Source organism: Emiliania huxleyi, assembly GCF_000372725.1.
Source record: "Emiliania huxleyi CCMP1516 chromosome Unknown EMIHUscaffold_159, whole genome shotgun sequence".
NCBI classification, from domain to species: domain Eukaryota; phylum Haptophyta; order Isochrysidales; family Noelaerhabdaceae; genus Emiliania; species Emiliania huxleyi.
In genome coordinates this window covers 251,002-264,107 of record NW_005200993.1, presented here as the reverse complement: position 1 = coordinate 264,107, position 13,106 = coordinate 251,002, and the positions used below count along the sequence as shown (strand labels likewise).

Genomic DNA, 13,106 nt, shown 5'->3' with positions numbered 1-13,106 from the left:
CCCCGTTCCAAAAAGGCCACCCGCGCAAACCCGTCCACGGCGGCGGCGGCGGCGTCCGCTTCGTTTGGACAAGGCAGCGTGAGCTGCATCCTCGCGGCGCGCTCTCCAAAGGTGAAGGTGCGGTTGGGAGCCGCGCCGCCGCCGCCGCCGCCGCCGCCGCCGCCGCCGCCGCCGCCGCCGCCGCCGCCGCCGCCGCCGCCGCCGCTTCCGCGTCCGCTTCTTCCGCCGCCGCCGCCGCCCGCGGCGCACACCGGCCCGACGGCGGCGCCGCGCGAGAGGGTCGCCTCCCGGAGGGTGAGCGAGGTCGAGGCGGGGGCCGCCAGCCTCTTCGCCAGCTTCTTGCCCAGCGGCTCGGCGCCCCAAGGCGCCTGTGGACGCGTCAGGGACGTGTGTCAGGGACGCGTCAGGGGACGCGCCTCGACCTCGGCCGCCACGCGCGTGGTTGAGCCACACGTTGACCAGGAAGGTGACGCGCTTGCCCTCGCCGCCAGGCGCGGCCGCGCGCGGCGGCGGGAGGGCGAGGTCCGAAAGGGCGCCGTGAAGCAGCTTGCCGTCAAAGACCAGGTGGCGGCCGAATGTGGGCCGGACGACACACGCCGAGGGGACGGGCCCGGAGAGCGGCTCCTACCGTGGAGGTGTCGTGGAGGTGTCGTGGAGGTGTCAGTGGACGCACGCCGCACGGCGGTGGGGCGGTCTCCGTCGCGAGCAGCGGCGACGGCCGCTCCAGCACCAGCGTCGGCGCCGCCGCCGCCGGGCAGGCGAGGTAGGTGACGGTGGCGAGGTGCGGGTGCAGCAGCAGCCCCTGGTCGGCCTGTGTGGGCGCGTCGCGGCGGTGATGGCGGCGGCGGTGGCGGCGGTGGTGAGACGGCGCCAGTGGTGGTGGTGGTGATGGCGGCGGCGGCGGCGGTGGTGGTGGTGGCGGCAGTTGTGGCGTGGCGGCATGGCGAGCCTGCAAGTCGTAGTCGCGGTCCCAGTGCAGGCCAACGTCGTCGGTATCGTCGATGACGACCGTCCACCACTCGGCGCCCGAGCGCGACGGGTCGTACTCCGCGCCGGCCGCGTGATGCGCAAAGATTTGCAACGCGAGCCGCTCGAGCGCCGTTTTCGGCTTCGCGTTGGCCGCCACCCAAAAAGTGGCTCCGGAGGAGAGCCCCTCGCCCGCGCCGGTCGCCCGCGCCGTGAAGACGGCCTCGCAGTCGGCGATGAGCGGCCCGGGGTCGGCGCCGGAGGGCAGCGCGCCGTCAAAGACCCGGGTCGAGAGGTCGATCGATCCGCCGATGGCGGGCCGGCCCTGTTCGTCGACGTTGATGTCCTCGGAGTCAGAGTCGGAGCCGCCTCCCTGCTCGTCGGAGCCGGAGCCGGAGCCCTCAGAGGAGCCGGAGGACAGGCACATGGACCGCGGCAGGTTATTGGCCAAGCTGCACACAGCAGACCGCGCGCACTCGAAGAAAAAAGAAACGGGAGTGCGCGCATGAAAATCCCGTGTGGCGTGCCGTCCTCCCATCCCTCCCTGGGTTGTCTGTTTTACAGTGGCCAGGGGCGGGGCTTGCATTTTTGCCGTCGCCAGTCGCCCCCCCAAACGCTACAGCGGGGGCGGCGGCGGCGGCGGGGGCGGCGGCGGCGGCGCGACGGGGTGGGTGGGGTGTGGGGAGGTGCTGCTGTGTGCGCTGCGCGTGCGCGCACCGCACACCATACTCGAGTACGGCGGGAAACAGACGGCGAGGGGGGCGCGGCGGCAGCGGCGGCAGAGCGCGCGCGCGCGGCGCGCGCGACGGAGGGGCGGAGCAGCGACCGCGCGCGCGGTCGCTGCTCCGTCTGTCCCGGAGCGCCGTCTGCGCGGGGTGCGCGTCAGGAGAGGGGGCAAGCGTGGCGGCGCGGGGACACGCACGCGGCTGTGGCGGCGAGCAGGCGAGCGATCCGTGCGCGGTGAGGCGGCCGGGCGAGGGCGCGGCGGGTGACGGGGGAAGGGAGCAGCCGGGCGACGAGAGGTAGGAGGTGCTCGCCGGCGAGCGCTCCCGCGCCTGCGGAGGGGCAAGGCCTGAGGGCGGGCGGGCGGGCGGGCGGGCGGCGGGTGGGGGGGGATAAACGCTGCGCCGCCCCCGCACCAGCGACACCGGCCGCGGCTCGCCTCCACGCGCCGGCTCGGAAGAGGGGCTGTCGGCGGCGCAGCAGAGCGGCTCGCCTCGGCGCTCGAGCCGCCGACAGCCCCACTCCTCGACGTGACGGCCGCTCCCGGAGCCAGCCGGTGCGCGCCCGACCCACGCCCCCTCTCGCACCCCTCCGACCCCCCCTGCGCGGCGCACCTATCCGCTGTGCGCCGGCTCGAGCGCCTATCGCCAAATCGCGACGTTTGAGCGCAGCGCACGCGTCCCACACGTCACGCGCGCGCAGGAGAGCGTGCGGCACAGCTGTAGCGTGTACTCGCCGAGGGCATCGCGCCGAAAACCCCGCGCATTCCGCCCCAGCAGAGGCTGCAGCCTCTGCACAAGCTACACCACTGTAAGAATGGTGAGTACTTGGGGTTGAGTGGGCTTGCTTGCTCCCTTAGCCGGGAGCAAAAATGCAAGAATTTATTCTTTCTGTGCATGTTCCATGTAGGTGGGAAAATCATCTCTTCCCTAGGTAGGTAGCGGGGAAGGCAGAATCGATCGCCATCCAGAAGTGGATACGACCAAGGCACCTGGGCAGCGCGAGGAGCTCGAGAGCGATGGATCGGGCTCTCTAGCGCCCTGCTAGCGCCACGCCGGCGGCACCGGCGCTCGAATCCACACGAGTGCCGGTCCGCCTTCCCCACCCGACCCGACCCGCACATAAACGCCACGGAAGGATGAATGTAGGCACAAGTGTTCACCGTGCCCTTAGTGACGAGAGACACGCTCTTTTGCAGCGCCGAACCCTGAACGTAGCAGGCCCCTCCCACCATGTGAGCGACCTAACTCTCCGGCGCGCGCATCATCTTTCGCCGGTAGCATTGCCTGCAGCTCGGCCGCCGCGGCTGTGAGTGTCGGCCGGGAGAGAGGGGAGTGACAGTTTGGGACGGCGACAGCCCGAGTATGTTGAGTCCTGGCTCAACAACGCAGGGTTCAAGAGGGGGTGGTCCGGCTCACAAGTCCGGCTCACGCGCCTCGAGCTGACCGATCTACCGCACTGGTCACTTCCGCCCCCTCGCTCCCAACCCATCCACCCCGCCCCGGGCCGCGCCGCGCGATCTCGGGCGATCTCGCGCTATCTCGGGCGATCTCGGGGCCGCGCCGCGCTATCTCGGGCGATCTCGGAGCGTCGCTCGCGCGGCGTCACACCTGCTCAAAAAGGAAGGAGGTTGGAGGCAGGAGGTCACGCCCCATCCAGAGCGCCGTCGTCGCCGGGTTTTTGGCCCCCGGGTCGTCGCCCGACGGTTGCTGCGCGGGGCAGCAGACCATCGGACGGCGCGACGACGCCCCGTCCGGCACGCTCCCCCCTCCACTCGGCTATTGCCGCACGAGCGCCCTCAGCGGCGGAATTTTTCCCTCGCGCTTCCTTGGGCCCCCGGCAACGCCGACGGACTTCCCGTCCCCCCACCTGCGCCGCAATGACCGCCGTGATTGTCGGCGCCGCGCCCCTTGGCGCCCGTGCATGTCCCGCGTGCCCGCCCGCCAAGGCTGGTGCCAAGGCCAACTCAACTGCCAAGGCTGGTGCCAGGGCCAAATCAACTGCCTGGCTGGTGCCATTTTTTTTCTCACACATGGCTGACCGGGCGGCGTCCTCCCAAGATCCTTTCAGCGTCTTTGACATTCCGCCCGCTCGCTCCGACAGCGAGAAGCCGCCGTGGCTCGTCGGCAATCAGACAGCCGAAGCCGACAGTGAGAAGCCGTCCTATAGCCTGCAGCCACCCGTCTGCAGCAGCGAGTCCACCTCGGGCGCGGTTTATAAGGAGGGTAATACTCTGATCTGTTCCGACCGTGATCACATCGAGGACGAGGTGTCTGTCGACCAGAACAGCCCGCCGCTGACGCTGACACTACTGCTGGACGACGACGACCTGCTAGCCCTTGTCCTAATGGCCCTGTCCTGGACTGGAGGGCCGACGGGCTTGCTAGCCGCTGGTGCAGTCTGTCGACGCTGGAATGACGCCGCTGGCTCGAACCATCTGTGGAGAGAGCTGTGCCGGCGCGACTACCCGGCGGCCGCGTCGCTGAGTGCGGTCGCCAGCTTCCAGAGCGTTTACGCGCGCCTCGCGCGGCCGACGCAGCGGAGACGGCCTCCGCCGCTCGAGCAGTACCAGTTCCTGGTGCGGATCTGTGCGGGCGACGCGGTGCTGCTCGACGTCTGCAAGCCGCTCTCGGCGACGCCCTACCCGGCGCTCGGCCGCGAGCACCGCTACGTGCACGCGCACATCGACCTGGCCGCCGGCGCCGTGCCAGAGGCCGCGCTGGAGAGCCAGGAGGCGCTCGTCGATTTCCTGGGCGAGATGGAGCCGAGATGGAGATGAAGCCGAGATGAAGCCCAGATGAAGCCCAGATGAGGCCTAGATGGAGCCGAGATGGAGCCAGGAGGCGCTGGTTGATATCTTTGGGCGTTCTGCGCGCGGGCCCCAGCGGCTCTCTAGGACACGGTCGCGACGCGTCCGTGGCAAGTCGGCTAGGCGAGCTCGCGGTGCGAAACACACGACGAGAGAGCCCGTGGCGGCTCACCGTCAGTGCCTTTCGCAGCTCCGACCAGCGTTGCGCGCTGCTGATCGACAGCGGCGTGTCGGAGGCGCCGCCGCACACTCCCAAGATAGCTCCGAGACTCTGCCGAGATAGTGTGTGTGGAGAAGTGGACCTTACCTGACCTTACCTTACGCAGGGGTGCGTGCCGACCGACTATGCCGGCGGGCACGAGCAGCTCGAGTTTGGCGACTTCGAGACGCGGCTCTTCTCGCTCGACGCCGAGCGGCTCGCGCTGCGGGAGGGCGTCGAGCTCAAGGCGAGATCACCCCGAGATCATCCCGAGAGCACCCGAGATCATCCCGGGATTATCCCGAGATCACCCATCACCCGAGATTAGGCGGGCGCCGACCTCGCCTTTCTGGTGGTGCGCACCCCGGCGCCCAGTTGGGACGAGGGCTGGTACCTCCGGCCCGAGCTCTGGCTCAAGGCGCGTGACGGGGCGATTCTCTGTCCTCACACACACACACACACACACACACACACACAATTGTGGCCTGAAATCGCAAGACGGCCGGTGGACAGAGTAGGCACGCAGTCCATCCACACCGCTCGCCCCTGAGCACCGGGCCTCGACTCTTGGCACTGTCATGAATGCTTTGGGGAGAGTGGAGAGGCGGGGGGACCGCCCGGCCCTTGCCCCACACTGGCGTGTGGAGAGGTGTGTGCCTCACCTCACTTGGGGCCTGCTAGGCACACCTGCGGCCGTACCTTAAGGCGCCGCGCGAGCTGGGCTGGGCGCTCGAGCTCTTGCTCGAGGCGAGCGGCTGCGAGGCGGTCGGCGACCCGGTGCACGGCTGGGCACAGGCCGGCCGGCTCGACGGCCAGCTCCAGCACGAGCTCTTCCTGCAGGCGCTGAACGAGGCGCTCACAATGCACGGGTGAGTCACCCGGTGAGTCAGCCAGGTGATACACTGTGGGATTCCCTTCGGATAAGTCGAGACAGCTGACGCTAGCCGTAAAAAGAAAGAAAGAAAACAGCCAGCCCAAGGGAGGGATGGGAGGCCCGGGTCTACGCAGTTTCTCACCACGCAGAGGCTCCGCACGGAGCACGGAGGTCGGAGCTCTTCGCGCCCTCAAAATGGCCAAATGGCTCCCAGTACCTCTTCGATCCGAGCCTCCGCGCTGTCTCTTCAATCCGCCAATGCTTCACAATGTTCGGCCAAATCGCGTGGATGGGGCGTGGTCAGCCCGGACATCCCCAAGCACACGCGCGGGCGACGGAATACTTCTTCTACTTCAACCGAGGCCCGCAGAGGGTTCTGGGCGTCGCCGCCCCCGGCTGGGCGGACCACCTCGTGCACGCGTGCGAGGAGCGCCAGCTCGAGCTAGTCAAGCCGTACATGTAGATTTGCGGAGCGTATGCGGCCTGAGCCCTCTGGCAGCTTGACAGTGAACCCAGACAGCGCCTGACACGTGACAGCGCCCGACAGCCTGACAGCTTTCTTACAGCACGACAGCACGTATCTGACAGTATGACAGCCGAGAGTCTGCCATGCGAGACGATCCGGTGCTGTGAGACCCAAATCTGACAGCCTGACAGCTGTCCGACAGCCCCCGATAGCACACAGTGGGATTGACAGCTGTCTGACAGTGACCGCACAGAGGAAGGGAATGCCTCATTGGCAGTCTGCGGTGATAGTCGGACAAAAATTCTTGGCCGCCAAATTCTTTTTTCCGCTCTTAAGATTCTTTTTTCCGCATTGCGCTCCTAGGTAGCGAGGAGTACAGCCAGGGGTGTGTGGATGGCGCTTCCGCACGAGGCCCTGCTCGCGTCGCGGAGAGAGAGCTCGCACCTGAACGTCTTCCACGGCGGTGGTTTCAGCGAGGCAATCGCTTTGCGCGTGCGGGACGCAGCGTGTGAGAACGGCGTCGAGGTGACCATGCACAATCTCGTCGACTTTGAGGCCTTCAGCGGCGGGCCGGCGCAGTCCTCACCCGCCTTGCTTTTGATCACCACGGTCGAGGACGAGCAGCCGTGCCCAGCTTCAGCAGCTTGCCTCCGTTTCCTCCGACGCAAATCGCACGGCCCCAAGACGCTGGACGGGCTTCAGTTCGCGGTGCTCGGCCTTGGCGACTCGAACCTCCTCGCCGTCGCGTGGCGGCGCGTGGACTGCTTTGGAGCTCGCGACTGCAACCAGGCGGCTGAGAAGGTAGATTCGTGGCTCAAGCACCTCGGCGGCACGCGCTTCTGCAGGCGCGGCGAGGCCGACGACCGCACAGGCAACACTGAGATCGACGGGTGGCTGGAGAGGCTGTGGGCGGCGCTCCGGCTGAGCGGGGGTGCTGGTGTATGATCACGCGGTGGTCCGTGAGCGCGAATGTCTTTATGGGTTTGTGCGTCGGGCCGGACTCTCTGCACGGTACTGCGTGCGAGATATCTGTTATATCGGTGTGCTTTTATATCGATCTCGACACTCTCGAGAGAACGAGAGACCGAGATACACACACACACACACACACACACACACACACACACACACACACACACACACACACACACACACACACACACCACACACCACACACACACACACCGCTCACCCACGCGCAACGGGCCTTGCACTTTGAATGCCGTGGGGCTCCTGTCGTTTTAGACGTGGAGACGCGAGGGTTGCCCCCCCTTGCCCCACCACCTCGTGTGTGTGGAGAAGTTTACCTTACCTACCTAGAGACCGAGAGTTACCGAGAGACCAGAGTGCAGAGAGAGCTCTAGGCCGCGTCGCGCCGTGTGTATCTCTCACAACCAATACGCACGTGATGTTACTAATCAGAGATCGGCCCGGGGGGGTTCGGCTTGTTCGCGCTCGAAGGTGTAGATCCTCGTTCTCCTGTGAGCTGAGACAGCTCACTACCACTACAAGAGTTGCTGCGTTGCTGCGCGAGCCGCTCTGTCCGCAGCCTGCGCCGGGCCGTGTGTGCGCACTGCGCCGCTCACACGTTCACCAGCTCGGGGAAGTTCAGGAAGAGGTCGTCGCGCTCCATGACGTCGTTGCCGTCCTCGGGCGTCCACAGGAGCTCCGCGGCGAGCAGGTTATCCTCGACGCTCACGTCCGCCGCCAGCGCAGAGATGGCCTCGCGCAAGTCTGCGGCGGTGGAGACCGACGGGAGCTCGGATCCCTGGCGGAGCAGCACGACCAGCGTGGCCACCATGTACGTCGGCTGGCCCGGCGCGGACCGCGTGAGCGCGCCCTGCTCGCTCTCCCACTTGGAGCGCTCCTGCACGACCAGGCGGTTGTACGACGTCTCGACGTCGTTGGTGAGCAGCCCCGCCGTCGTGCTCTCGGTGCGGCCGGCGAGCCAGTCCTTGGACGAGCGCAGCATCGCGAGGCACGAGTCGGAGCACAGCCGCTGCAGGCCCTCGTACGACTGCGTCTCGGCCGACCGCGCCACCGACTGCAGGCGGCCGTACAGCGAGTCGTTTCGGTCGTCGCAGTAGCAGGCGACTTGCAGGCACAGCGCGGCGCCCGCCTTGTCGGACGCCTCGATCCCGCGGGCCGAGCGGAAAGACGTGAGGGCGGCGCCGCCGACGAAGAGGAGCAGCAGCGGCGCCGGCACGCCAAAGCCAAAGCCAAACGGCGAGAAGCCGTACCCGAAGGGCGAGAAGCCGAAGCCGCCGAACCCGAAGGGCGACATCGGCGGCGCGACGTAGACGTTTGTGCTGCCGCCGTAGCCGCCGCGGTACCCGCCGCCGCCGCCGCCGCCGCGGTATCCGCCGCCACCACTCACCCTGCCGCCGACGCGGCCGCCACTCCTCGCCGCAGAGGCGGGGAGCGCCGTCGCGAGGGCGGCGGCGGCGGCAAGGCCGGCGGCCGGCGCCGACGCGAGCTGCATTTGCGGAGCGACACGCAGCGCTGCCGCGGCGGGCAGCACGGCGAGGAGGAGGACTCGGAGCGACTTCATGTGTATGTGATCACCGATAAATAAAAGAAATTGCGCGAAAGCAATCCACCCCAGTGTCACAGTCCACCTGTGTGATGCACGCCCTGCGAGCGGGGCGGGGTGCGCACTGTCCCTCTGTGTTCGTGTGCGTCGCCCATCTCTCCCTGGAGATGACTGCTCTATTTATTTATTTATGTCAGTGGAAATCCAGTTTTGTGTCTGTCACGATGCATCCGAAGGGGACCCCAGCGCCGGCATCATCCGTAGAGGCACAAGTGTTCGAAGAGAGAGTGGACCTGAGCAACGACATGACTTCTCGTACTTCTCCAAGAAGCAGGGTCACATCTCCCTCTCGACATTCGAGGCCGAAATCTCTGCCGGCACGCTGGCGGCTTGCGAGGCGGTCCACCTGCGCTCGCTCCTCGCGTCGCTCGGCTACAAGCCCAAGGGCCCGACCATCATCAAGATCGACAACAGCCGCGGCTGCGAGTGGTGCGCGGCGCAGGCGCACCCGCTGCGGGCGGGTTGACGTTGCCGTCGTTGGCCGGGTCTGGCATGATCACCACCTCCTCGTCGAGGGTCAGCCCCCCGGCGTGGTTGTCGGTGGTGGGGAGGAAGACGGAGTCGCCGCGGGTCACGTTGTTGTCGAGCGTAGCCTTGTCCGACTCGTCGGGCGTCTCGTCCGCGGTCACAGGCTCCGGCCACGCGCCCTCGATGTCCGTCGGGGTGAGGTCGGAGGTAGGAGCACGGTACTCGATGCCGTTCCAGAGCTCGTTGACGCAGAATGTCGCCTGCGTGGTGGTGCCGATGTGCCCCTTGCGCGGACCCTCGGTGATGACGTACTTCCAGCCGGGCGAAGTGCGCGAGATGCCGAGGAAGGCCGCCATCTCGCCCGAGCAGGACGAGTAGGATGGAAGCGCCGATGTACGGGCGAGGCAGCGCGGTGACGAACGAGGTGAACTTGACCCACAGCCCGCCGCGCGCCCGTGCCTCCGCCGCATTGCGCGCCGCCGTCTTGGCCTTGAGGATGGCGGGCGTGTCGGTGGGGTTGGAGTCGGGGAAGGTGTCCTCGACCTGGTCGGTGCCGACGCCAGCGACAAAGCCGCCGACGATGCCGTCCGGGTCGAACGTGCGGGTGACAGAGTCGGCCAGCGCCGCCCGCACCTCCTCGTGGTCGGTCGCGGTGGAGTCCGACTTCTTGAAGGGGTCGTGCGGAAGGGTGCGGCCGGGGGACTTGGCGCACACCTTCTTGTACGAGGACTGGGCCATGCGCACCTTCGTCTCGTGGTCGATGCGGTCGGGGAGTTCCTCGAGCACCTTGTGTGAAGGTCTTCAGTGACCACTCACAAGCTGTTCCAAGGCCCGACAGAAATGTACTGTCAAAACTTTGTTCAAACAAAAGTCCTGGCCCGCGGCCCCCACACCCACAATGACTATCAATCCAGGCTGCGGGTGAAGGGCAAAACCGCGCCGCTGCAGAACGGTTTTTGCAAAACCGCGCCGCAGCGGTACGAAACTGCGCAGATGCAGTCCAGGGGTGGTAAGGACACTATGTGTGTGTGTGTGGCCGTAGACTAGACGGCTGCGCGGTCGTCGGTCTTCAACAGCCCCCCATCCTCGCATCGGGTAGCGAGGCTGAGGATCTGAAGAAGCTAGACGACTCCTACATCTCCTACTATCGCGCGCACAATTGCGCAGCCTCCTCAAGGGTGGAGGACGAACGTACAAGTGACTCGGGGAGCTCCAGGAGCGCCCATACTGCCGGTTGTCGACTACATTTGATGAAGGGGAAGTCGGCGTTTCCCCTCTGTGCCGTCCTAGGCGGTGTCGTTCATGATCTCCTTGCGGAACGACTCGAACTCCTTGCGCGGGAGCGGCTTGGTGAAGAAGTCGGCGAAGTTCTTGAGGCTCTCGACGTACTCGACCTTGACCTCCCCGGACTCGACGAGCTCGCGAATCTTGAGCTCCTTGTGTTGAAGACCGACGACCGCGCAGCCGTCTAGTCTACGGCCACACACACACACATAGTGTCCTTACCACCCCTGGACTGCATCTGCGCAGTTTCGTACCGCTGCGGCGCGGTTTTGCAAAAACCGTTCTGCAGCGGCGCGGTTTTGCCCTTCACCCGCAGCCTGGATTGATAGTCATTGTGGGTGTGGGGGCCGCGGGCCAGGACTTTTGTTTGAACAAAGTTTTGACAGTACATTTCTGTCGGGCCTTGGAACAGCTTGTGAGTGGTCACTGAAGACCTTCACAGTTGGTAGCGGCGGGGCAACGATCCCCGGGACATTACGACAACATGTCGTCGACGGACAAGCTGGTGATTCCGGCCTACAAACAGAGCTCCGAGCGGGAGTTCAACGAGTGGTTCCGCAACCTGCGGACCGCGGCGAAGCAACACAAGTACCTCCTCGACATCATCGAGGTGGGCACCATCCGGCCGGGCGCGGAGCGCGAGGCCGAGGCGGTCGCGCTGCACGTGCGCTACAAGAACATCGGCACTGCGGACGGCCTCATCCCGGCCATGATCGACAAGTTCTTCAAGGACCTGTCGGTGACTCTGTCGCGCCAACTCTACGGTGCGCTGCAGAACGCCGTCAAGGACGACGACACGCTCGCCGAGATGTTGGCGGACGAGGACGCCGACCACTACGACGACATCAAGAAGGGCATCGCGGCGATCAAGTCGCTCATCGAGTCGGAGGACACGAACTCCAAGAACGTGCGCACGAAGGCGCTGCGCGCGGATCTCGAGAAGGCGTACTCCCCAGACGCTCTCAAGGACCTCACGTCCGCGAGCCTCGCCAAGTTCAAGACGGGCATCGAGCAGGCGAACAAGTTGCTCAAGGACTCCCAGTGGCACCTCCCCGACGAGGTGATCGAGGAATACATCCTCGACGCGATCGCCGCCAAGGGGGCCACGCTCGGCGCAAACATGCGCGTGCAGATCGGCATACAGCGCCAACTCGCCGCGCAATCGGGCAAGACGTACGGCCTCAAGGCGTCCACGCTCGCGATGCAGGGCATCCTCGACCAAGACAACGCGGACCGCGCCAACGAGGCCAAGGCGGCTGCGCAGGCGGCGTTCGAGGCGGAGATTGCCTCGCAAGGCGTGCTCAAGGAGAAGCTCGCGGCCGCCGAGTCCCAGGTCGCCGCTCTCCAGGCGCAGATCAAGTCCGACAAGGGCGGCGGGGACCGCGGCGGCCGCGCAGCCGCTGGGCGCAAGCCGTGCCCCCACTGCAATGGGTTGCACGGTGGCAAGTGCATCGGCGACCTCATCTGCAAGGGGGTCCCTGTCGCCAAGGTGCTCGAGGAACTCCCCGACCGCATCGACCACGAGACGAAGGTGCGCATGGCCCAGTCCTCGTACAAGAAGGTGTGCGCCAAGTCCCCCGGCCGCACCCTCCCGCACGACCCCTTCAAGAAGTCGGACTCCACCGCGACCGACCACGAGGAGGTGCGGGCGGCGCTGGCCGACTCTGTCACCCGCACGTTCGACCCGGACGGCATCGTCGGCGGCTTTGTCGCTGGCGTCGGCACCGACCAGGTCGAGGACACCTTCCCCGACTCCAACCCCACCGACACGCCCGCCATCCTCAAGGCCAAGACGGCGGCGCGCAATGCGGCGGAGGCACGGGCGCGCGGCGGGCTGTGGGTCAAGTTCACCTCGTTCGTCACCGCGCTGCCTCGCCCGTACATCGGCGCTTCCATCCTACTCGTCCTGCTCGCGTGCCTCATCCCGGTCTACATGGGCTCGCCTGCCTCGATCGGCACGCCTGTGGCCGACGCCGTGGACGAGCCCTCGAACATGGGCGTGATGGTCGAGTCCGTCACCGCACTACCCCTCGAGCTGTCCACCGGGCCGGCGACTGGCTCAGGTGGCGGAGCAGAGTACGCCATCGAGGAGGACCCGCTCCAGCCGATCTACCGCAAGGTCGCGGGCGACATGTTCCGCGCGGTGAATGACATCGACGTGCCCAAGACGGTCCCGCTCGTCCTCTCGTACACGTGCATCATGCTCGCCATGTACGTGGCGCGCATGGACGCGATGCAGGCACACGCGCTTGTCGGGCATGTCAAGGTCGTCGACGCGTACGACATGTGAAGGTCTTCAGTGACCACTCACAAGCTGTTCCAAGGCCCGACAGAAATGTACTGTCAAAACTTTGTTCAAACAAAAGTCCTGGCCCGCGGCCCCCACACCCACAATGACTATCAATCCAGGCTGCGGGTGAAGGGCAAAACCGCGCCGCTGCAGGACGGTTTTTGCAAAACCGCGCCGCAGCGGTACGAAACTGCGCAGATGCAGTCCAGGGGTGGTAAGGACACTATGTGTGTGTGTGTGGCCGTAGACTAGACGGCTGCGCGGTCGTCGGTCTTCAACAGCCCCCCATCCTCGCATCGGGTAGCGAGGCTGAGGATCTGAAGAAGCTAGACGACTCCTACATCTCCTACTATCGCGCGCACAATTGCGCAGCCTCCTCAAGGGTGGGGGACGAACATACAAGTGACTCGGGGAGCTCCAGGAGCGCCCATACT

General features: G+C 66.3%; 5 protein-coding genes across 5 annotated transcripts in view; 2 read left to right on the top strand and 3 right to left on the bottom strand.

The window, feature by feature from the left end:
* Nucleotides 1–1,393, bottom strand: part of EMIHUDRAFT_229943 (hypothetical protein) — a gene marked incomplete at both ends in the record, with an annotated part of 2,619 nt that extends 1,226 nt beyond the window's left edge. Inside the window, 3 exons of the mRNA XM_005785737.1 lie at nt 252–368; nt 674–802; nt 986–1,393. Coding sequence (XP_005785794.1) covers nt 252–368; nt 674–802; nt 986–1,393 — 654 coding nt within the window. The remainder of the gene's footprint in view (nt 1–251; nt 369–673; nt 803–985) is intronic.
* Nucleotides 1,394–3,103: 1,710 nt separating this feature from the next.
* EMIHUDRAFT_229942 (hypothetical protein) lies at nt 3,104–3,419 on the bottom strand (the record flags this gene model as incomplete). Its single annotated transcript, XM_005785736.1, has 2 exons — nt 3,104–3,139; nt 3,300–3,419. 2 exons carry the CDS (start codon nt 3,417–3,419, stop codon nt 3,104–3,106), a joined length of 156 nt encoding a protein of 51 aa, XP_005785793.1.
* A 313-nt stretch (nt 3,420–3,732) lies between these two features.
* On the top strand, nt 3,733–5,664 carry EMIHUDRAFT_441650 (hypothetical protein). Its single transcript, XM_005785735.1, has 5 exons — nt 3,733–4,447; nt 4,627–4,734; nt 4,825–4,944; nt 5,026–5,115; nt 5,379–5,664. The coding sequence occupies exons 1-5, from the start codon at nt 4,037–4,039 to the stop codon at nt 5,568–5,570; spliced, it is 921 nt and encodes a 306-aa protein (XP_005785792.1). The 5' UTR covers nt 3,733–4,036; the 3' UTR covers nt 5,571–5,664.
* A 766-nt stretch (nt 5,665–6,430) lies between these two features.
* Nucleotides 6,431–6,982, top strand: EMIHUDRAFT_229939 (hypothetical protein; the record flags this gene model as incomplete). The annotated part of the gene is made up of 1 exon (XM_005785734.1): nt 6,431–6,982. One exon carries the CDS (start codon nt 6,431–6,433, stop codon nt 6,980–6,982), a length of 552 nt encoding a protein of 183 aa, XP_005785791.1.
* A 375-nt stretch (nt 6,983–7,357) lies between these two features.
* EMIHUDRAFT_364076 (hypothetical protein) lies at nt 7,358–8,589 on the bottom strand (the record flags this gene model as incomplete). Its single annotated transcript, XM_005785733.1, has 1 exon — nt 7,358–8,589. A coding segment is annotated over one exon (970 nt), but the record flags the coding sequence as incomplete, so codon positions are not given.
* Nucleotides 8,590–13,106: the final 4,517 nt, after the last annotated feature.